This window comes from Anopheles bellator, chromosome 1 (genome assembly GCF_943735745.2).
Source record: "Anopheles bellator chromosome 1, idAnoBellAS_SP24_06.2, whole genome shotgun sequence".
NCBI lineage: Eukaryota > Metazoa > Arthropoda > Insecta > Diptera > Culicidae > Anopheles > Anopheles bellator.
The window spans coordinates 12,000,534-12,020,203 of NC_071285.1; the positions used below are offsets into that span (position 1 = coordinate 12,000,534).

At 50.4% G+C, this 19,670-nt stretch overlaps 7 protein-coding genes across 9 annotated transcripts; 3 read left to right on the forward strand and 4 right to left on the reverse strand.

Moving 5' to 3' along the window:
- Positions 1-1,803: 1,803 nt before the first annotated feature.
- On the reverse strand, positions 1,804-4,618 carry LOC131214960 (uncharacterized). Its single transcript, XM_058209314.1, has 2 exons — positions 3,578-4,618; positions 1,804-3,498 (listed from the first exon to the last, which is right to left on the reverse strand). Exons 1-2 carry the CDS (start codon positions 4,616-4,618, stop codon positions 1,804-1,806), a joined length of 2,736 nt encoding a protein of 911 aa, XP_058065297.1.
- A 949-nt stretch (positions 4,619-5,567) lies between these two features.
- LOC131213054 (proton-coupled zinc antiporter SLC30A9, mitochondrial) lies at positions 5,568-8,425 on the forward strand. Of its 2 annotated transcripts, none has more exons than XM_058207100.1 (7): positions 5,568-5,884; positions 5,966-6,647; positions 6,716-6,842; positions 6,916-7,322; positions 7,391-7,719; positions 7,791-7,979; positions 8,053-8,425. In XM_058207100.1, the coding sequence occupies exons 1-7, from the start codon at positions 5,837-5,839 to the stop codon at positions 8,095-8,097; spliced, it is 1,827 nt and encodes a 608-aa protein (XP_058063083.1). In that variant the 5' UTR covers positions 5,568-5,836; the 3' UTR covers positions 8,098-8,425. The 2 variants fall into 2 exon arrangements, with proteins under 2 accessions (XP_058063083.1, XP_058063084.1); XM_058207101.1 differs by having other exon boundaries at positions 5,976-6,647.
- Positions 8,426-8,580: 155 nt separating this feature from the next.
- On the reverse strand, positions 8,581-10,445 carry LOC131215030 (arylsulfatase B). The gene is made up of 3 exons (XM_058209406.1): positions 10,048-10,445; positions 9,296-9,991; positions 8,581-9,232 (listed from the first exon to the last, which is right to left on the reverse strand). Exons 1-3 carry the CDS (start codon positions 10,443-10,445, stop codon positions 8,581-8,583), a joined length of 1,746 nt encoding a protein of 581 aa, XP_058065389.1.
- Positions 10,446-11,236: 791 nt separating this feature from the next.
- Positions 11,237-12,550, forward strand: LOC131216406 (tryptophan--tRNA ligase, mitochondrial). Its single transcript, XM_058210890.1, has 3 exons — positions 11,237-11,346; positions 11,412-11,573; positions 11,655-12,550. Exons 1-3 carry the CDS (start codon positions 11,257-11,259, stop codon positions 12,531-12,533), a joined length of 1,131 nt encoding a protein of 376 aa, XP_058066873.1. The 5' UTR covers positions 11,237-11,256; the 3' UTR covers positions 12,534-12,550.
- Positions 12,551-12,750: 200 nt separating this feature from the next.
- On the forward strand, positions 12,751-15,682 carry LOC131215031 (dynein regulatory complex protein 11). The gene is given in 2 exon segments (XM_058209407.1): positions 12,751-14,326; positions 14,394-15,682. Coding segments are annotated over 2 exon segments (2,865 nt in total).
- Positions 15,683-15,707: 25 nt separating this feature from the next.
- On the reverse strand, positions 15,708-18,629 carry LOC131208600 (N-acetyltransferase eco). 2 transcript variants are annotated; one of them, XM_058201408.1, is made up of 3 exons: positions 18,432-18,629; positions 16,065-18,363; positions 15,708-15,987 (listed from the first exon to the last, which is right to left on the reverse strand). In XM_058201408.1, exons 1-3 carry the CDS (start codon positions 18,598-18,600, stop codon positions 15,786-15,788), a joined length of 2,670 nt encoding a protein of 889 aa, XP_058057391.1. In that variant the 5' UTR covers positions 18,601-18,629; the 3' UTR covers positions 15,708-15,785. The 2 variants fall into 2 exon arrangements, with proteins under 2 accessions (XP_058057391.1, XP_058057384.1); XM_058201401.1 differs by having other exon boundaries at positions 16,065-18,392; positions 18,428-18,629.
- A 326-nt stretch (positions 18,630-18,955) lies between these two features.
- On the reverse strand, positions 18,956-19,284 carry LOC131208617 (BLOC-1-related complex subunit 7). Its single transcript, XM_058201420.1, has one exon. It carries the CDS (start codon positions 19,279-19,281, stop codon positions 18,964-18,966), a length of 318 nt encoding a protein of 105 aa, XP_058057403.1. The 5' UTR covers positions 19,282-19,284; the 3' UTR covers positions 18,956-18,963.
- Between the last annotated feature and the right edge of the window lie 386 nt (positions 19,285-19,670).

Sequence of the window (19,670 nt, forward strand, 5' to 3'; positions counted from 1 at the left end):
CCTTGACTAGACTTTTGCGAGCGGTGGTGTTAGTGTTGTTCTGGTCATGTTATTTTCACCCAGGCAACGTACCCTAATTAGTCACATAATCTGTGCCCACGGTACTTGTAGAACGACAAGCATCCCACTAAGCCCAGAACTGTGTACAAACGGGCGCGGCGCACCAGCGGCCAACACAAACGAATTACGAAAATGATCAGTTTTGGCCGTTTTGGGTTCCTCCTGTGTGGGTTCTATTTTTGTTTCCAGAACACACGTCTAAAATAGAAATTATCCATCCATCGTCGGCGCGGGTTTCCATTTCCTTTCTCTCTCTTTTTTCTAATCTATCAACAAAAACAGGTACTCGCTTATTAGTTGGTTGGAACAGGGTAAAGATTCTTCCTCTTTTGCGACCCACATCCGGATGATGCGGTGCGTGTGTGAAGGAATGTATCGGTTAACTATTGGGGATTTGTTTTCGATTCCTCTACGTACGGTTAGTGGGATTTCCGGGACTGCTAATAAATGTCACGCTTCACAAGTTCGCTTCGCGTGGCAACATCACTCGCGGACGCGTCACCACCACTGCGCGCGGTGGCGGCGTAAAATTAGCCCAAAGAGATTCTGTGGCGGCAAACGTTGCGCACAACCCAACGCAACGAGGCTGTTTTCCGGATTCCGGAAACCCTAAACCTTCTGCAACAATTCGCATATCCTTTGCCCCGAAACGGAATGGAATAATGAGATTTACTACAGAAGGGTCGCCCTTGGTACCGTGTGCCGTGGCCGGAGACAAAAGCTGATGCGCAAGTATTGTACGCGCAACGTGCCGCCGGCCAACGTTGTAAGAGAGCGTGAAAAATGAATAGAAAACATGACACCGAATGGCGATCATTAACTGCTGTTTCTTGTTTGGCGCACACAATAAGGCAAATTCGTTTCTCTGGCGTCTCGTCGCAAATGCTTTCCACTTAAAACAATCAGCTTTTTTCTCCTCTCGTTTGCGTATTTGCTTCTGAACTCTGGTTCTTCTTCTGTTTGTTTGAGTTTGCCTTCCTTTTTGAGGGGATGTCGATCGTTCCCCAGAAACCTACCTCCTCTTTCTCGAGTGTTTGGTTGACACTTCAATTCTGTTCCTTTCGTCGTTTTTGGTTTTCTTCGTAGAAATTTGAATGAGCTTTCGTTTCAATAAATCGTGTGGCTATCACTCTGTATTCTAGATAGGCGCAAGACAAAACGTACGTACGCTGTGCGCGCAGTATTTGAACGGTGCGCGTATGTGCAAAACAAAAATGAAACACAAATTTATCTTTTAATCCGCAAAAAACTTCTCTGCCTCTTTCGTACTCTAAGATACTATAATATTGTTGAAGAAAAAGATGAAAAACCTCTGCTTAATTCAATATAGAGTGCGCTATCACCACCATCGGGTGGCGGATCGATTTTTTCGATCGCGGTTCACGGGGTACTTCGGGAATCCGGTACTCGGGGGGCAACGTGGTGCAGGTTATTTAACTCTTCAAAACGTAAAGCCCCACTATTGTGCTGAAACTTTACCCCGGTTGTTAATTTCTTGTCCGATTTTCGTATAACAAATCGTGGTTTTCATTGCGCATGAAAAAGAAAAACTATAAGATTCAAAGAGGTTGTTGTTAATCTGGCCGGTTCCTGAACCTTTCTCGCGACTAACAATAAAGCACACCGGATGGTGGTGGTACATGTGATTAATTATAGTGTGTTAATATTAGGAAGATAAACTAACCTTGCTTTCTCTCTCCGATCGTTTGTGATCGTGTCGGCCCGGGTGGAGCATGGATCGATTTACTGCTGAACCGGCGGTACGACCGGAGCCGCCTGAGCTTGTGGCGGTGGCGGGGCCGTAGCGGCCGGATACGGATAGTACGTAGCGGTCGCCGCCGTGATCGGGTACGATGCCTGATACTGCAGGCCTCCGGTCGGATCGAAGCTGGTGAATCCAGCCGGAGCTGCAGTCGGCATGGTTTGTCCGGCAGCAGCAGCCGCCGCAGCCGCCGCAGCAGCAGCCGCCAACTGCGGGTACTGGTTTGGAGCGGCCGGGCCGGCCGGGTAGCTGTTGTTGTACTGCTTAGGCGGGTACGAGCGGCCATTGTTTGGCTTCGGTGTACCATCCATGTTGTACTGCTGGCCAGCGTTCGGATTGTAGCGGCCGCCTGGTTGAGACTGCTGCATACCACCCAGTCCACCCTGATGGGCAGCCTTGTTCTGATAGTAACGCATTCCGCCACCCGGAGCAGCTGCAGCAGCCGCAGCGGCGGCCGCACCTCCAGCGAACAGTGCCGTGTAGTCATCGTACTGACCCGGATATATGTTTTTCGGGTGGTACGCACGCAGCTGCGTTTGTGTCTGCTCGTACATTTGCTGACCAGGGGCACCGCCGGCGCCCTGCGGAGACTGCGGCGAATGAGACTGGTAACCTCCCGGGCCCATCATCGGATTCGGTTTGTTCCAGTTGTTCTCCCCGCGGTACATGCCACCATCGCGGAACTTGTTCGGCGGGCCACCGAACTTGTTACCCATCATACCTCCGCCATTCTGCATGCCACCGTATTTTGGTGGTCCACCGAAGCCTCCACCGATGAACGGTGGACGGCGCTGGTAACTGCTCATTCCGCCGTTGCTACCGTAGCTACCACGAGTCGAGTAGCGCTGACGGCCTCCCTTGCCGCCCGGTGCCGACTTGGCCATCTCGATCAGCTCCACTGTCGGTTGCTGTCCTGCTTCCTCCAACACCGACAGCAGCTCCCGTGCCTGGCGTCCGTTGTTTGGTGTGAAGAAAGTGTACGCCGTGCCGTACTGCGAGCAACGCCCTGTGCGCCCAATGCGATGGATATAGTCTTCCGACGAGTTCGGGTAGTCGAAGTTGATCACGTACTTTACGTCCTCCACGTCAAGCCCGCGGGCTGCGACGTCCGTGGCCACGAGGATCGTGCTCTTACCGTGGCGGAAGTCCTGCAGCACATAGTCCCGCTCCGATTGGCTCTTGTCACCGTGGATTGACGTGGCCCCGTACCCATCGCGCACGATGTTCTTCAATAGATCCTCCACCTTCTTTTTCGTCTCGACGAAGATAATAATCTTGTTCGATGCGTCCGTACTGGCAATTTCCTTCAGCAGCTTCAGCAGCTTGCTTTCCTTTTCGTTCTCTTCGCACACGTCCACGATCTGGTGGATGTTGTGATTAGCGGCCAGACTCAGCGAACCGATGTTGATCTGGATGTAGTCACGTAGGAAGTCCTCGGCCAGTGTTTGTACCTCCTTCGGCCACGTAGCCGACCACATTAGCACCTGCCGGTCGGGACGAATCTGCTCGACGATCTTCCGAATTTGGGGCTCAAAGCCCATATCGAGCATTCGATCCGCTTCGTCCAGCACGAGGTAAGTGCAGCGGCGCAGGTTCGTGATGCCGCGTTCCAGGAAATCGATCAGTCGTCCTGGTGTGGCGATGACCACCTCTACACCGCGCTCCAAGTCACGCACCTTAAAGCAATGGAGTGAAAGGGTGAAAACAGAGTCTTAGTAGGGCTCTAGTCGGGCAATTCGCTTTCGGGAAACTCACCTGTGGTCCCTTTAGCGCACCACCAAAGATGCAAGTGTAGCGAATGTTGGGCTTCGAGTGAGTGCCAAAGTCACGCACCACAGTCTGGATCTGTTGGGCCAGTTCGCGAGTTGGTGCCAGCACAAGCACGATCGGTCCTTCGCCGCGCGATAGTGGTTTTTGGTGCGAAATGTGCACCAAACCGGGGAGCATGTAAGCGAGCGTTTTTCCCGAACCCGTTTGTGCAATACCGACCATATCACGGCCACTCAGCGCAATCGGCCAACCCTGCGACTGGATGGCGGTCGGGCGCGGGAATCCCTGTTTTTTGATTTCGTTCATCACGTACTCCGGGAAGTTACCTTCCTCGAAGTTCTGGCACGGGTGCGGCACATTGTTGCCCATCACCGTCACTTGCGTCTGCTCGCGGAATGTCTGCACCTCTTCCGTCGATCGCGCCATCACGCTCGGGTGTGGCACGTAAAAGTCCTTCTGGAACGGTTCCAGAGTATCCCACATCGGTTTCATGAGCGTCTGGCCCGGGTACTTTGCCTTCAGCGACTGAATCTTGGACCGATCGTCTTTGTTGAATCCGTTGTAGTCCGAGCGCGTACCGAAGCCATTCCGGTTGCCCATACCATAACCACCTCCCATGCCGAGACCCATGCTATTCATGCTGCCGTTATGGTACTTCTTCGGACCACCGAACGTATCGAACGGTTTGTCGTCACCGTACGGCTTGCCGACACTACCCGGTCCGTACATTTTCGGGCCACCGAAATCCTTCTTCGGCATCATTCCCGGCTGGCCACCGAATGTGCGCGGTCCGCCGAACTTGTTAAAGCCAGCGGGACCAGCACCGTTCATACCGTTTTGCTGGTACATCGGTTTCGGTCCACCGAACGCGTTCGCATTGAACGGCGGAATCGATGGTGGACCGGGTTTGTTCATAAAGTGTGGCGGTTTGGTGCCCGGTTGGCCGACGTAGAAGTCGGTCTTCTCCGGCCGCGGACCTCGGAAACCGCCCTGATGTGGTGGCTGAGCTGTACCTTGGAACTGCATTTTCTACCCTGTTCTCTGTTTCCCGTTCAATCAATGAGTGAGCGCTGCAGGAAATTGCCGTAGGGTGGGGATCTATGTCGGACGGTTTTCTTTGCGCCTGCAGAGTAATGGCCGCTTGTTCAATGCGTGCGCAATCGATTTTCGAGAAAACTAGTGTGTGGGCGCTCCGCTCTGGGGCCGACTTAGTGGACTGCAAAGTTTCTTTTTCTTTTTACCGTGTTTTCCACTTCACACGGTCCCTCCGCTCCTCTGCAACACTGCAATGGCGATACGGCCCCGGAAAGGGAGGCGAAAATATGAAGTCTGGGCCTGTGCCACCAATGGCGGCGGTGTGAAAATTTTCCACCAACTAATGCACTTACATAAAGCTCTTACGATGTCGTTGTGGATGTTAAATCGATGCTCCTGCGTGTGGGCTGCTGGATACGCACCGTTTTCACTGCACGGGACACTGGAAAATTGTGAAAATTACAATTTTCTTTCACACCATACTACGGACCACCTTCACGACTCGAAGAGAGAAAGCAGAGAAGCCACCGCTACCTTGATGGTTGCGGCGTCGACGTTCGGATGAACGTCGCCCAGTGAGCCCAGGTGGCATATCTAATGGCAGGACATTTTTCGTTTCAAATATGTTAATTTTTACTATTAATGGCATGTTTTGTGCATAAGTCGGTGCATGATTTTGCTGTACAGGGCGTGCGTCGAAAAGATTATTTTGTTGTCGAACTGTTTCGGAATGAACGGCAGCAACATTCGCAAAATTTCGTCTGAAGAGTGCATGAATCGATGAAATCGACCAAACTATGGCGTTAATTAAAAGAACAACACCACGATTGCCGGGCATAAACGCATAACGCCGACAGTTGACAGTTGACGATGAGAGGCGAAAGATCCGACAACAAAATAACTTGCGCGAATCGACTCGGGCAATTGTTGGCGTCAACTGAGTAAGCACAACACAGGGGGAAAATGTCCTCCATTATGTAGTGCCGCGGTAGAAGCAACTCGCAGAGCGTTACCCTTCTGCAACGATACGCCAACGACAACATCATCTTTAACAAAACCACCGACGACCATTAGCGATCCCTGGAAAGAGGGCCACATCCGGCAAACTTCAGCTTCCGGCAGGGCACTCCCCTGCGGAGGGGCCCGTACCGCGCACCGTTTGCAGTCCCGGCAGTTCGGTTTGTCCGGAACACATAGCTGTGCAACAGCATGACGATTCATCGAGCAGCCTGGCTATTACTATGCCACCGGAGTCAGGTGACTGGACGATCGATAGCTGGCTGGCCGGTTGCATAGCGCGATCGTTAATTGGTTCTATCTGTTTCTTGTTCCCGAAAGTGGCACCTAGGCTCGGTGGGAAAGCTTTCGCTTGGAAGTGTACCAAAGTACCGCTGCTGGTGGAAGGACAGTACCACCGCTTTACGTAAGGAGGGTAGCTATGGCCAAAGATGTTTCACACTGTCACGCGTGGTTGAGTCGAAGAAAGACGACGTGGCGCCGGTTACAACGCCGGGTGAACAGCAGCAGACGACACTTGAAATTGCGACGAAAAATGGCAAATTGCTGGTAAAAACAACGCTGGCCGATTCAAAGCTACAGGAGATCGTAATCGAGAAACCAGCAGCGGGTGCCCCACTGCCAGCTTATACGACGGGGCTTCCTCCGGTGGCAACAGGCGAAGCTGCGACGGCACAATTGGCCGAAGCGGATCTGAAAGAACAGTTGGCGGAAAAGAATCGCCAGCTGGCGAAGAAACGCATACGGGTGGACTTTTCCCGTTCGTCACTGGAGCGAAATTTCATCACTCCTGTGCGGGCCATGTCCGACTTCCTCCTAAAGCCGTCCGATCTTGAGACCCTGCCGAAGACAAAGCGCAGATCACCCTACGAACAGGAACCGGCCATTACGGTGTACTGGCGAAAGGATGTGGAAGCGAAGGCGATCGATGTGTGGGGCACGAGAGAGAACCTGCTGAAGGAATGCTTGAAGCGGGAGATCGAGAAGAAGATGCACCAGCAAAGTGAGTACAGGAGCAGAATGGACCAATCGAGCTGACACGACATGAACGTGTACTTCTTTTCATTCCAGACATATTTACCGTCAAACGCCGGCTGAGGGACTACCGGCGAGAGATTGGTAGCCGTACGAACGTTGTCGATTCCGAACCGGGACTATTTGGAAAGTCCGGAAAAGTCGTTCTCACCGCCATTGCAATGTAAGCAGATAGACCGTTGATGTAGAACTATCGCTTCATTTGATTGCTGTTTTCCCTTCACGGGTGTTTTTAGCAATGCCACCAACTGTGTGTTCAAGTTCGGTGCTTGGCTATATACCGGTTCGCACAGTATGTTCGCGGAGACGATCCATTCGCTTGCCGATACGATTAACCAGCTGATTCTGGCATACGGAATCCACAAATCAACGCAAATCGCCGACTCCGATCACCCGTACGGATACAGTAACATGAAGTACGTTTCGTCGTTGATCTCCGGTGTGGGTATATTTTGCGTCGGCACCGGCCTGTCGTTCTATCACGGGATAATGGGACTGGTGGATCCTCATCCGATCGACGACTTTTTCTGGGCGTTCTTCATTCTCGGCGGATCGTTGGTTTCCGAGGGCGCCACACTGTTGGTGGCGATCAACAGTTGCCGCAGTGGAGCAAAGGCCCTGGGAATGAGTTTCCGGGATTACGGTATGCTGATGTGAAGGATTTTTGGTAGAATCTATGTGAACTTATAAGAACCGTTTCTAATCCTGCAGTTGTGCGCGGCCAAGATCCGTGCGTGAACGTGGTACTTACGGAGGATGCTGCCGCAGTATTGAGTGTGGTGCTTGCCGCGAGCTGCATGGGACTGTCCACCTGCACTGGGTCGCCCATTCCGGACGCCGTGGGTTCACTTCTAGTCGGTTGCATGCTCGGCGGTGTGGCTTCGTTCATCATCTACACAAACGTAGCCGCTTTGGTGGGCCGCTCGATTCGGCAGGAGAATCTCGACAAAATCAACGCCGAACTGGAGGCCGACATTATGATTCGGGCGATCCATGACGTGAAGGGTATTGATATGGGCAATTCGTTGGTCAGATACAAGGTAGATATGCAAATGGTGGAACATTGATTTAACCGTAATCTAAACAATACTTATTTCCTAACCACGCACAGGCTGAAATGGATTTCGATGGCCGTGAATTGACTCGTGTGTACCTGGATAAGCAGGATTTAAACACGCTGCTGGAGGAAGTGCGGACGTTCCAAACGATTGACGAGCTCGAAGCGTTCCTGCTGAAGCACGGAGAAAACATTGTCGATCTTATGGGAGGTGAAATCGATAGGATCGAAATGAAACTGAGAGTAAGTGAGGGGTACGAGTTATACTGCTTTTCCTATTCCGATTTCCTAATTCGTCGTTTTCGTTTATTTGCAGAAGAAATTCCCAGAAATAAGACACTGTGATTTGGAGATACTGTAAGCCTGAAATGTGATTTGCTACTTGTTTCCCTTTATTTTTTGTTTGTTTCTACCTTCTGCGATTACGGCTTTCCTCTTCGAATACAAAGAGAGCAAAATAAAGTGGTATTGCTTGCGCAGGCAGCAATAGAGGATTTCGCCGACAGTTTGTGCCGGTTGTTCGTTTTAGACAATATTGTGCAGAACATTTAGAGCAAATAAATGCAAACTAACAAAACGGAAATCACAATCAAACGATTTAAGTGCCGGTTCGTTTAATGAATGTCGGTAATGTTTGTCTGGTATTTAGAATAGATCTGTTTGTGCTTAATAGATGTAGCCTAACCTCCTCGGTATTAATTTGTTCATATGGTTTGCTTGGAAGATAATGGTTCCATTTATATTTATGCAACGTAGTTGCGTTGTTCCGTTATGATAAATATGTTTCTAATAAAGCAATAACTTGTCGCTGAAAATGGGGTCATAACTCATCTCATATCAAGCATTACTCGAAAGAACGATTGTCGCCCGAAGCGAGCAAAACTTCCAGTTCCGGCGCGTCGTAATAATCTGACTCACCTTCATCGCCTGGTTCATCGCCAAAGTTGTGCCACGTGTAGTTCCAAAGGCTTGGTTCACCGCGAGGATCATCCTTCATGTTAGACGGTGGTATGGCGGTACTGTTATAATCCGCCAGTCGTGCGAGTAAGCTCTGCAGAATGTGTGGATAATCATCCGCCAGATTGCGGTATTCGCAGGGATCTTTCTCCAGGTCGTACAGGCAAACGCTTATCAGTGGGTTGCATTCGTTTGCCATGTGGAACCCTTCACCACAGGAAACGGTGGCTTCGCGGCGTAGCTTTATGATCTGCTTCTTCGCCGGAAGCATTTTCAACTCAGCCAACACGCGGCCCGTTCGCCCCCTGATGATGGCGTCCAGTGCGTATGCCTTCTCCTCTCTCGTACCGGATGGCCCATACCAGCCATCCCAGGTGCGATTGTAGTGCGTACCCTTAACAATCTTCCAATTGCCCACCGCTAGTGCTGCCGATTGCCAAATGTCGTCGATATTGTGTAATACCTCAATACGGTTAGTCGGGCTGCCGTTGTTTAGCTCCTTCCACACGCTGACCCCATCCAGGTTCGCTGGCAACGAGCTGCCGGGAATATGGACTGTTATTCCTTCTGCGAGACCCTTGCGAGACTGTCATCCCACCTACCTTACATTGCCACCCGCGGCTTCGTAGAGCGTCGGTAGCCAGTCGGAAATCTGTATCGTCTGGAGCGAAACACGGCTGGAGTTTTGAAGCAGTGGACTCCAAATGAAACCTGCCCCGCGCACTCCGCCCTCCCAGAGTGTGTTCTTCACGCCCCGAAGCGGCCAATTGGAGGCCGCGTTATCATTGAAGCCCTCGGCAGGGCCTCCATTGTCGGTGCTGAATACGATTATAGTATTGGACAGCATATTGCGGGAATGGAGCGCCGTCACCAGCTGCCCAACGGTCCGATCCAGTTCCACCATCATGGCGGCAAATTTGCGGCGCCGATAATTCTCGATGCCCGACAGCTCGGCCACGGTCTCATCGGGGGCGGGCAGAAAGTCGTAAGAATTGGCCGAATGGACAGCACCGTGGGCAACATACAGGAATAAGGGTTGGCTCGTGTTGTGCGTTTGAACGATTCCTACCGCTTCCTTGCCGAGTACTTGCGTAGTGTACATTCCGTGCAGATCGTAGGCCACGCTGTACCCGCGCCGCATATCGAGTCCCCAGTGGCCGTGCTCTACCGCCGTATGATCGTTAAGGTGCTGGTGGCCGGTCCAGAAGCCGGTGTGGCTTTCGAAACCCCGCTGAAGCGGCGTGTAGCGAAGCTGGTAGTGTCCCAGATGCCACTTACCGAGCATGTGGTTGGAGTACCTATACTTTCATGGACATTAGTGGGAGGCAAGTTGCCGGCGCTGCTTCATCCTCACCCTAAATCCTTCATATACTCGGGCAGGAGCTTTTCCGCCAGTGGTAGTCCTCTCGGCTCCATCGCGTACAAAACCGTGTGCTGCATTCCAGTGTGAATAGGATGCTTTCCTGTCATCAAAGCAGATCGCGATGGGGTGCAAATGGGATGGACGTAGTACCGGTTCAGGATAATACCGGAGTATGCCAGCGCGTCAAGATTGTTCGTAGGAATCTGCGCCGAACCATGGAACCCCACATCGTTCCATCCCAAATCGTCGGCCAAAATAAAAATTATGTTTGGCGGTGTAGCACCGGGCGCAGCAGCTGCCTCCGTCGTTTCATCCACCAGCACGAAGGCAAAAAGCGTCACAATAAGATAGATGCCACGTTTTTGTGACCGTCGCACTGTGTACTCCATCGTTTTTCTACACCACGATCCACCGTCTAGCGAATTTGACCAATAAGTTCAATGACCCAACGATTGGTTGCAAAGAAATTCGATGTAGCCTTGGCATAAATTCCCAAAACCAGATTCGGTTTCGCACCTACACCGTCTGTGAACCGGTTTGTGTTTTAATTCCGTGACACGAACTGAACTCCGTGACTCGAAGATGAACTCCGGATCAATCCCGGCGGCGCTTGGTGCGTGATCGGCGGTACGCAATTGACTAACCCAACGCGCACGGAGACGTGTTGCGTGGATGATACTCGCGGATGGTCAGCTACCCCAAAACTTTGCGTTGGGACAATTTAACACTGCACCGCCTCACGACGCGCGGACCAGCAGCAGCGTCGTCGTTACTCATAATTTATTTGTAAATATAGCGCTGCCCGTGAGGGGAATGAATGGGGTGAGCCGGTCCAAAAATGTATGCTTTGCTCCGGGGCATATTTTTTGCACATTTGCAAGTCCAGTGGAAAGTACGTCGTACTCCGGTCGGTTGCGCAATGTGCTGGTCAAATTTGATGAGCTGGTGCGCAATGGCTACAGAAAGAAAGAAGATTCAGCGCATTGCGATGTGCGAGTGGTCAAATTAGATCGTTTTCAATAACGATCACCAACCGGAAGAAGATCATCCGCTTCGCCGTTGTATCGAAACTATTTAAAAAACGTTACACCGTTGGGTGGGTTTTATTTAAAAAACATTTGCAGTGTAACCTGCTGATTTTGACGTTTGGCTTGCATCGTGATTTGTTTACATTTTCTTGGCGTGCGGCTGAACGATAGGATGTTCGTTTTCAGGCGAATTCTACCATTAGTTCCCCGTCGGAGGTACGAAATATCGTGCCCGAAGCAGACCTTTTCCTCCGATTCTAAAGTACGTACCATTTGTGAAACGAAGTCAACGTTTAACTAACGTTTTCTTTGTGCCAATTCTTGCAGCCGGCACCATGGCCACGCAAGGTGTTCTCTGGCGTGCAACCAACAGGCGCACTGCACATTGGCAACTATCTGGGGGCAGTCAAACGGTGGGTGGAGCTGCAGGAAGCCGGGGAGGATGTTACGTACTGTATTGTAGATTTACATTCCATGACCTTGCCACCGGTGAGTGACCCGATTCAAATCGTTTCCGATCGCGTGCTTCGATCGACGTTAGTCAAGAAAAAAATGTGTTCTATTCCCTAGGAACCTGAAACACTGCGCAACAACACGCTGCAAATGACGGCGACCCTGTTGGCCTGCGGTATAGATCCGTCCAAGTCTACGCTGTTTCTGCAGTCGGCCGTTCCACAGCACGCGGAACTGTCGTGGATATTGGGGTGCCTCACAACGATGGCTCGTCTCACGCATCTGCCACAGTACAAGGAAAAATCGGCCAATATGAAGGAAATACCGCTCGGACTGTACCTTTACCCGGTGCTGCAGGCCGCCGACATCATGCTCTACAAAGCCACACACGTACCGGTCGGTGAAGATCAAATACAGCAACTGCAGCTGGCTCAATCGCTTTCCCGTGCGTTCAACAACAAGTACGGTCGAACGTTTCCCTTCTGCGAAACGCTCGTTAACGACGGCAGTCGATTAAAGTCGCTCCGTGATCCTGCGAAGAAAATGTCCAAATCCGATCCGGATCCAAAGAGCTGCATCATGCTGATCGATTCACCTGATAGCGTGCTGGAGAAGGTAAAAAAATCACTTACCGACTTTCGGTCGGAAGTAACGTTCGAGTCACAGGAACGGCCCGGTGTATCAAACTTAATCACCATCCACTCGTTGGTTAGTGGTAAATCCGTGGAAGAGATTTGTCGCGAAGCAGTGGGGAAAAATACTGGCCAGTACAAGCTGGCGGTAGCGGAAGCGCTCATCGAACATTTGCGACCAATACGCGACCGGCTGGAACGGTATACACGGGATGTTGGTTATCTGGCAAGCGTGATCGAGCAGGGTAGCGAACGCGCTCGCGCTGTCGCTGAGATAACGATCGACGAAGTGAAGGAAAAGATTGGTGTCGATTGCTTCAATATGGAGCGATTGCGAAAAAATGTGCGCCATGAAAATAAATAAAAGGTCCTAGCATCTTACCCAACGGTAGATATTCGATTTAAAAATTGAGTTCAAGTTTATGTGACTATAATGTTTGTTTGACTATTATTATTTTAGGTTCGACACGTGGGGAACAAATTCAATCATAGTAAACTCTGTTCACAAATATTATGTGCGCAGTGTTTCGTTAGACATTATTTTTCACATTGTATTTCGTTGGACCAACAAAGGACCGCGGATGGCTCAAACGAAAGCTGTAGCCAAATTTTGGATAGCCACGACCAAGCAGATCGAAAATGTGTTAGCTCACGAAAAGTACGTTCAAGCCACAGAACCAACTAAGGATTCGCAAGAGGCACACCGTCTCGTGTCGCGTTTGTACTGTCGTTACGTTCAGCTGTGTCGCAGCCTTGGACAATGTTTCGATCAAACGCTGCAGGTTCAGAAACGGGAAGTCATCCAGCAGTTGCTGCAAGCGGCCAACAAACGGCTAGTGGAGCTTGGCGCAATGCTGAAGGAGGTCGAGTTGAGTGATTTCGTATACATTGACGGTGCGCTACAAGAACTGCATCTGATTCCCGAGGATGTGCAAGCCGTTCGGCCATGTTATTTTCCCGCCGTCCGTCCTGCCCACTTGCAGGTCTTACTTGATGCGAAAAGTCTTCAAAATTTTGCCTCAGATAGTGGCTGCAGCAGCAGCGAGGAAGAGAGCATGTCTGAAGAAAGCGACTATGAGACAGTCGCCATCCGCGAAGAACCGAAGCGACCGGTAATGAAGCGCGATCGAAAGAATGACCGTTTAGTTGGTGCACTCAGGTTAATTATTGCACACGAGAAAGCTCGTCAGGCGAGGGTACTCCGGACCAACTTTCGGTTGCAGCCGGATCGGTACTACCCGAGACCGATCGATGAGGAACTCGTTGACATGAAGTACGATTTTTTCTTCCGTCCGGGACAATAGATGCTGTTTCCGGTCAAGCGTACCGCTTTCAACTGGGACTTTCGAATGAAGCAAAAGGACTTGGGGAGCTATTCCTACTACCGGCCTCCCGGATACCAGGAGGAAACTGCTCCAACAGTTGAACAAGAGATTGTAAATGTTCAACCTACACAGCAACGCAGAAAAACGAATGATTCTGCAGGTCTTGTGGAAGCGGAAGCACTACGTGTGGCAAACGAACTCGAAAAAAGACGCCTGGACCGTGCGGCGCAAATAATTCAACGCTGCTGGCGTCGGTATCGGGCAGTAAAGCACCAGACACGTCTCCGCTATGGAAGATCCCAATTTTTGGGACTCTTTGATGATATGCAACCGGCCAATGTTCGGCCAACGATAGAAGTAGATCGTGTGCGAGCCTTGCGCAGCGAACTGAAGGTTGAGTTTGATCAGCGATTTTTGGATGCGATCACCGATGAAAAGGCGCGAATATTACGCACACGTGGTGCTGCCATTCTGGAGGACATAACGGACTTTATGCGGGCTTGGTTTCGCCAGTGGTTCGATGAAGCGCACACATTTGATGTTATTCCGGAACCGTTTCAAGGGGGGACCGTGTTGATCGTACGCGGAGAAACCCTGACGCCCATGGAGCATTTGGAACGGCAGCGATTGGAACGATTGGAGAAACTGAAGTCGGCGGAGCAAAGAAAAAAGGAAGCGGAGAACAAAAAGGCCGCGCTCGAACGGGACAAGGCCCAAAAGCGCGAGGAAAAGGAACGTCTCAAAGAGCTAGCCCGTCAGAAGCGTGCTAGGGAGAAGAAAGAAGGCAAAACGTACGATTTTTCTGAACCGGAGTTCGTGAGCAATGCATACCGTAATAAGGAAGGATCTAACATATTGAGCGACAAAAAATGTAGCCTCATTTCATCTCATTATTTCAGTGACACTCGAGGAAACCATTCGTCGGTACCGTGAAGATTGGCAGTTCGTTGAGGAACTAAACAATGTAGACGATTTGCCAATCATGGAGTGGATTACGTTGGAGAAGTTTGCCGAAGTACACCAGGAACTGCATGGTGAGGTACGCGAGCTTCTAAAGTCCGAACGTGAGCTGCTTCAGAGGGCACTCTGTAAAGATGAAAAGACAAAGTATAGGCCCCCGAAAGCCCTCCGTCCGCCACGAACGAAAAAGGCAACCGGAAAGAAGCGCAAGGCAGCAATCGACCATACGGCGGATCGCACGGAAGAATCGTTAGTGGATGAGTTGGTAGCAAAGGGTGTCATCAAAGCATATCGAAAGCGCACGATGGACGAGTTTGTTGGGGATATAAATTATGCCGCGTTCGAGAGGCGCAACCTTCTCGGAGATGATCCACCAGCGGGTTTGGGCGAGATCCGGAACGTTGTACGATCGTTTCTGTACGGCATGGGGCCGTTGGTGGTGCCCAAACCGAAATCAACCTGTTTCGTTGCGCCACCTGGATACGGCAAAACGTTGCTCCTCGAAGCGATCTGCCATGAAACGGGGTCCGTGTTGTTTGACCTTAGTGTTGAAACCTGTGCACCGATTCTGCCGACCGATATGCCGGGGTTTCTGCAGTTGGTCCTCAAGGTCGCCCGTTTAATGCAACCATCGGTGCTGGCCATCGAAGATGTGCATCGTGTTTTTTATAAACATGTCCCATCCCAAGAAGCTCCACAAGATCCGACGAAACTGGGAAAGTATCTTCTTAAGTTGATCGTAAAACAGTTGAGAGCCGAAGAAAGAATTCTCCTCGTGGCCACCACCAGCCAACCGTGGCTGGCAAAAGTGGCCGCAATGAAGAATTGTTTCAAAACGTTTGTTCTTATACCACGAGCCGACTACGGGTCAACTGTTATGCTGTGGCAGCGGGCACTCTTTCGTTACACCGGTGTCCCGCGGGATTTTGACCTGTCCGCACTGGCGATCGTTACAAAGGGATACGCTCCACGGCAAATATTACGCTGCGTCCGAGATGTGCTAAGAATCAGACGGAGGATGCAGTTTGGCCGACGGCCGTTGAAGCTCAACGAGTTTCTAGACTACTTTCTTACACAAACTCCACAGCCACAGTATCCAATCACCGACAAAGAGTACGATCGCTACACTAAATGGCACCGGAAAGTGGACGTGCTGGCCAAGAAGCGATCGAAGATGATGCGTGAACGCGAGCAAGTGGCCGAACAAATGAAATCAAAAGGAAAATAAAATTAGGAGCTTCACAACTCCAGTACCAAACCAATCTCGGGGGCTATATATTTTATCATAAAGCGAACAAAAGAAAAAAACAATAAAGACAACAAAAAAGGTTTTAAATATAAACAAGGAAATCCTTCCGTCCGGTGACCGCTTCGGCAAACAGTTTACCACTTTCGGTTGGCGCCCCAAATGCTATATCGTCAATCTTCAGGAGGTAACCAAAGATGTAGTGTCCCCTGATAGCGTCTATTAGTCTCGCGCCAACACCGAGCCGTCGATATTTGGGTGACACCCAAATGCGCGATACGCCGCACCTGTGGTTAGTAAAAAAAAACAATGTGAGTCTTTGTGTCTTAAGAACCTGTGGCGAACTCCACGATCTGACTCTTACTTGGCTGGGTAGAACTCGGACGAGTAGCAATCGATTGGTGCTCCGTGAAGTCCATCGAGGCTTACCATACGGTTAGCAAACTGCAGCGACTGTACGACACAAATACCCAGCACTATGGAGCGAGCCACGGCCAAGTACACAAAAGCACCGTCCGGCAGTTGACCGTTTGTTGCATAGCCCAGCTCGCTATCTACCACCTCCAAGATGTGTTGTACCTTCGTCAACCATTGTTTGCTATCCGACTGCGAGACAACGATGATTCGACCGGTGACGTCCCACTCAGGTACCGGCGTGACGATGTGTTCACTGGTCCACCCGCCGAACGTAAGCTTCGCTAGTGAGCGATGGAAATTGTCATGGATTAGCTCCTCTTCCGGCTCATTGTGAGAGTAGACAAGACCACACTCGATGCACTTCCTGGCACCATACGACCGCTGACCCGCATCAATCTGATACTGATCGTGACCAATGCCGTAGCGCTTTCGTTTGCCATTTGGCGTCTCACGAATCAAATGATATAAGTCGTGGGGTTGTAGTTCCTCGGCTTGCCTCGATTTCCAAAGTTCACGGACGCGCTCCTTATAGAAAATTGGGTAGTATTCGTTTTTGGCCACACTGCCGGGACCGGTGTTTGTGTTGTTTGTGTGTTCATAGACTTCATCCCCTATATCGCACGCGTTGTCAACCGCCATCGCGTTGATCACATCCTCGCTTAATCCAGCCGCCGATAAGTGACCGTGGACAAAGATGCTATCTGAAGCTTGATCATAGAGTGGTTCTTCATCTTCCATATCCGATGTTAATTCATGCGCAGGAATGTAGATAACGTTCGGTTGAATTGGTATCGGCTCATCGTTGCTAGTGTCATCCTCCGCTCCCGGTTGGCCGTTATGCGAGTCGGACTTGAACGGTTCTACGTAATTGCTATTGCTGTTGTCTAACCGATTAATCAAATCTTCCACCTCGAGCTGCTCGAGATCGAAGTCGAAGTCTTCGCTCATTGAAAACTCCATCCGCGGCCGCTTTGGAGCCTCGGGGAAACTTGACAACTTTCGCTTGCCCCCGCGGACGGTGAACTTGATTGAGTTCAAGTGATTGTAAACTTTGCGCGATGATCGTTTTCTGTCGGCGGAACGAAAAAATTTACGGTTCTGTTGGCTCTCCAGTGCTGAGTCTTCTTCTTCGGAAGAGGACGAACTGTGAGCTTCTTCGCCGGCCGATAGTGCGCTCAGATCCGTCATCGACCGTGCCGTCGATAGGGGACGAACGCGTTTCAGATTATCCTGTCCGTGTCGCAAGATTTCGGCCACGCGTTTCAATCGGCGCCGTACGTCGGTACCGTCGGAACATTCGCTTTCTTCATCGCCGCAACTTTTCGGTGTCGTTGGACAACTTTTTGCAATCTTTGCACCCTTCTTCTCAGACTTGGACCGTTTCTTGGAGTGTGGTTCCGTTTTGTTCTCACTGTCGGGCTCACCTTTCACTAACGGTTTTTTCGACGGTTTCCGTATCTTATGGCACACGCCTCGCTGCCCCAAACGGGGTGCGGTAGAAGAGAAAGATTTCGAACGTTTTCGCATGGTGCTTTTGTGAGGTGTTTTAGTTGTCGGCGGTGTTTTGTCTTTACGGTCGGGCTCATCTGCTTCCGGAGAGACGAGAACGACTGGAATTGGAGTTTTTGGTCGTTTGTCCGCCACGGATGAGTAGAATGACTTAGTCGGAATCGGCTGAATGTCGTTAAACTGCAGAGAGATGCGTGCTTTGTTACTGGAGCGTCTGGGAGGAGATTCATTTTCCTTCTCACTATCAGCATTCGATGGCTCGGGAGAAGGCGATAACGAGATGGACGTGGTAGCGTACGAAGCGGTCACGAACTGTGGCTTTGGCGCGTGATGATGTGTTCGACGGAGCGACAGACCCTGCGATTTGGCGGCCACAGGTTTGCTTTCGCTCGATCGGCTCGTCACACCCGGTGTCCGAAGAAGTGGCTTGGTTCTTTTGTCGACAAGATTTAAATCCGAATTCATCATCTTTGACAGGGAATTAGAGTTGTTTTCGTCGAGTAGTGCGTTCTCTTCGGTGCTTACGCGATGGCTGGACGGTGTTTCCGGAATATTGTGGAACGAAAATCTTGTTTCTTCGTCAACATTATGCTGATTCTCGCTCTCCGGAACCAGCTCATAGCGACCGTTGTTAGTGAAGCGCAGCAAAAAGTCGGGCGAAAGGGAACGATCACTTTCCGGGGATTCGTTTCCGAACAGGTTCCGGAATGAGTTGATGTTGCTCAAGGGAGTATGGGCTGGAAAAGTGGGCGTGAAGGCTTCAAAACTTGACGAACACGCAAACACGTGTGCGCTAATTACTTACGCTTCTTGGGCCCTTTTCGTTTGCTTCCGAATCGAAGCGGAGTCATTGGTCCCAAATCGGAGTCCTCACAATCATCCTTGCCGAAGAGAGCCTTCTTGAGACTCGCTAGTTTTGAGCTTGCTGCATGCTCTCTCTGAACCCCTTTATCTAGGGATTTCGGTGTCTCCATGTTCACCGTCCTGCATTGGTTTCACTGGATTGGCGCGAATTAATCGGCACAGTATAAACTTCACAAAATACGCTAGGCAACAAGATTGTGATTTATTTTCAGTTTCACGATGGAATAGCACATTTCTGCTGAGATTTATCAAGACGAAGCACACTAAGATCACATCAGCAACATAATATCGCGGGAATGTTTACGATTTGATGCCGTTTTGGCGGTCTGTCAAAAGCCAGCTTTGACGTAGGAGCTGGCAACCCTGCAGTCATTTGGTTGGTGCTGTCGGTAACCTTTTTGGTGCTGTCGGTTTACATGATGGACTGTGAGATTCTCTTCCTATGCTGATCTTATAATCCTCTCGGAGTTTTATCACCTTTCCATTGCTTTCACTTGTTCCTCGACGTACTCCAGCTTATCAGCTGCTTGCGAAATGGCTTCGTGTTGATAGTTTAGGTGTTGGAAAATGATTTCCATCTTCTTTAGGTTTTGGATGCTATTGTCCACGGTGCTCTCGTGGTAGGCAAAGTTTTTGGCCGCTTGCATGAGAATCTCATTCGATTTTGAACCACGCACAATCTGGCGAGCCACGGATGAAGCGTTGTTTACGTTGACCACAACCCGCTCGGCAAGCCGCCGTTTTGAATCGCTAAACAGATTTTTCGCACTACTGCTGGAAGCTGATGCCATAGCTGGGCGGCAATAATTTGTAGCAATCCTTTGAACAGTTGAAAGTGGTAATTGAGTCAACATTCACCAATGACGGAGAAGAACACACGAACACATGTGGTAAAACCTTACCTGTGTTGGAATTAAAAGATAAAATCACGAAACGTGTTTACGAAATCACGAAGTTTGGGATTTGTTTTGTTCGTTTGGGAGTAGATTGTTTTGGTAAATTATTTTCCCGATTGACAGATGCATAATAGAAATGAGACAGTTTTGTGTGCAAAATGCTGTCAGTTGCGAGATAACCCTTCGGGCCACACGAAACCCAATTCGCCTGATCATATTCGAACCGTTTGGCGGTTATGTCCACGTGATGTTGGAAAACATTATTTAGAGTTTTACACTTCATC

Excerpts from the sequence above, each read along its gene's own strand:
- LOC131214960 (XM_058209314.1), bottom strand. The coding sequence starts at position 4,618 with ATGCAGTTCCAAGGTACAGCTCAGCCACCACATCAGGGCGGTTTCCGA. Across the intron at positions 3,499-3,577 it reads GTGCGCTAAAGGGACCACAG|GTGCGTGACTTGGAGCGCGG; the intron begins GTGAGTTTCCCG and ends CATTGCTTTAAG.
- LOC131213054 (XM_058207100.1), top strand. The coding sequence starts at position 5,837 with ATGACGATTCATCGAGCAGCCTGGCTATTACTATGCCACCGGAGTCAG. Across the intron at positions 6,648-6,715 it reads GAAGAAGATGCACCAGCAAA|ACATATTTACCGTCAAACGC; the intron begins GTGAGTACAGGA and ends TTTTCATTCCAG. Across the intron at positions 7,720-7,790 it reads ATTCGTTGGTCAGATACAAG|GCTGAAATGGATTTCGATGG; the intron begins GTAGATATGCAA and ends AACCACGCACAG.
- LOC131215030 (XM_058209406.1), bottom strand. The coding sequence starts at position 10,445 with ATGGAGTACACAGTGCGACGGTCACAAAAACGTGGCATCTATCTTATT. Across the intron at positions 9,992-10,047 it reads GAGTATATGAAGGATTTAGG|GTACTCCAACCACATGCTCG; the intron begins GTGAGGATGAAG and ends ATGAAAGTATAG. Across the intron at positions 9,233-9,295 it reads GCCGCGGGTGGCAATGTAAG|CTCGTTGCCAGCGAACCTGG; the intron begins GTAGGTGGGATG and ends TATTCCCGGCAG.
- LOC131216406 (XM_058210890.1), top strand. The coding sequence starts at position 11,257 with ATGTTCGTTTTCAGGCGAATTCTACCATTAGTTCCCCGTCGGAGGTAC. Across the intron at positions 11,347-11,411 it reads CCTTTTCCTCCGATTCTAAA|CCGGCACCATGGCCACGCAA; the intron begins GTACGTACCATT and ends CAATTCTTGCAG. Across the intron at positions 11,574-11,654 it reads ATTCCATGACCTTGCCACCG|GAACCTGAAACACTGCGCAA; the intron begins GTGAGTGACCCG and ends TCTATTCCCTAG.
- LOC131208600 (XM_058201401.1), bottom strand. The coding sequence starts at position 18,600 with ATGGAGACACCGAAATCCCTAGATAAAGGGGTTCAGAGAGAGCATGCA. Across the intron at positions 18,393-18,427 it reads AAAGGGCCCAAGAAGCGTAA|TTTTGAAGCCTTCACGCCCA; the intron begins GTAATTAGCGCA and ends GTGTTCGTCAAG. Across the intron at positions 15,988-16,064 it reads TCCGAGTTCTACCCAGCCAA|GTGCGGCGTATCGCGCATTT; the intron begins GTAAGAGTCAGA and ends TACTAACCACAG.
- LOC131208617 (XM_058201420.1), bottom strand. The coding sequence starts at position 19,281 with ATGGCATCAGCTTCCAGCAGTAGTGCGAAAAATCTGTTTAGCGATTCA.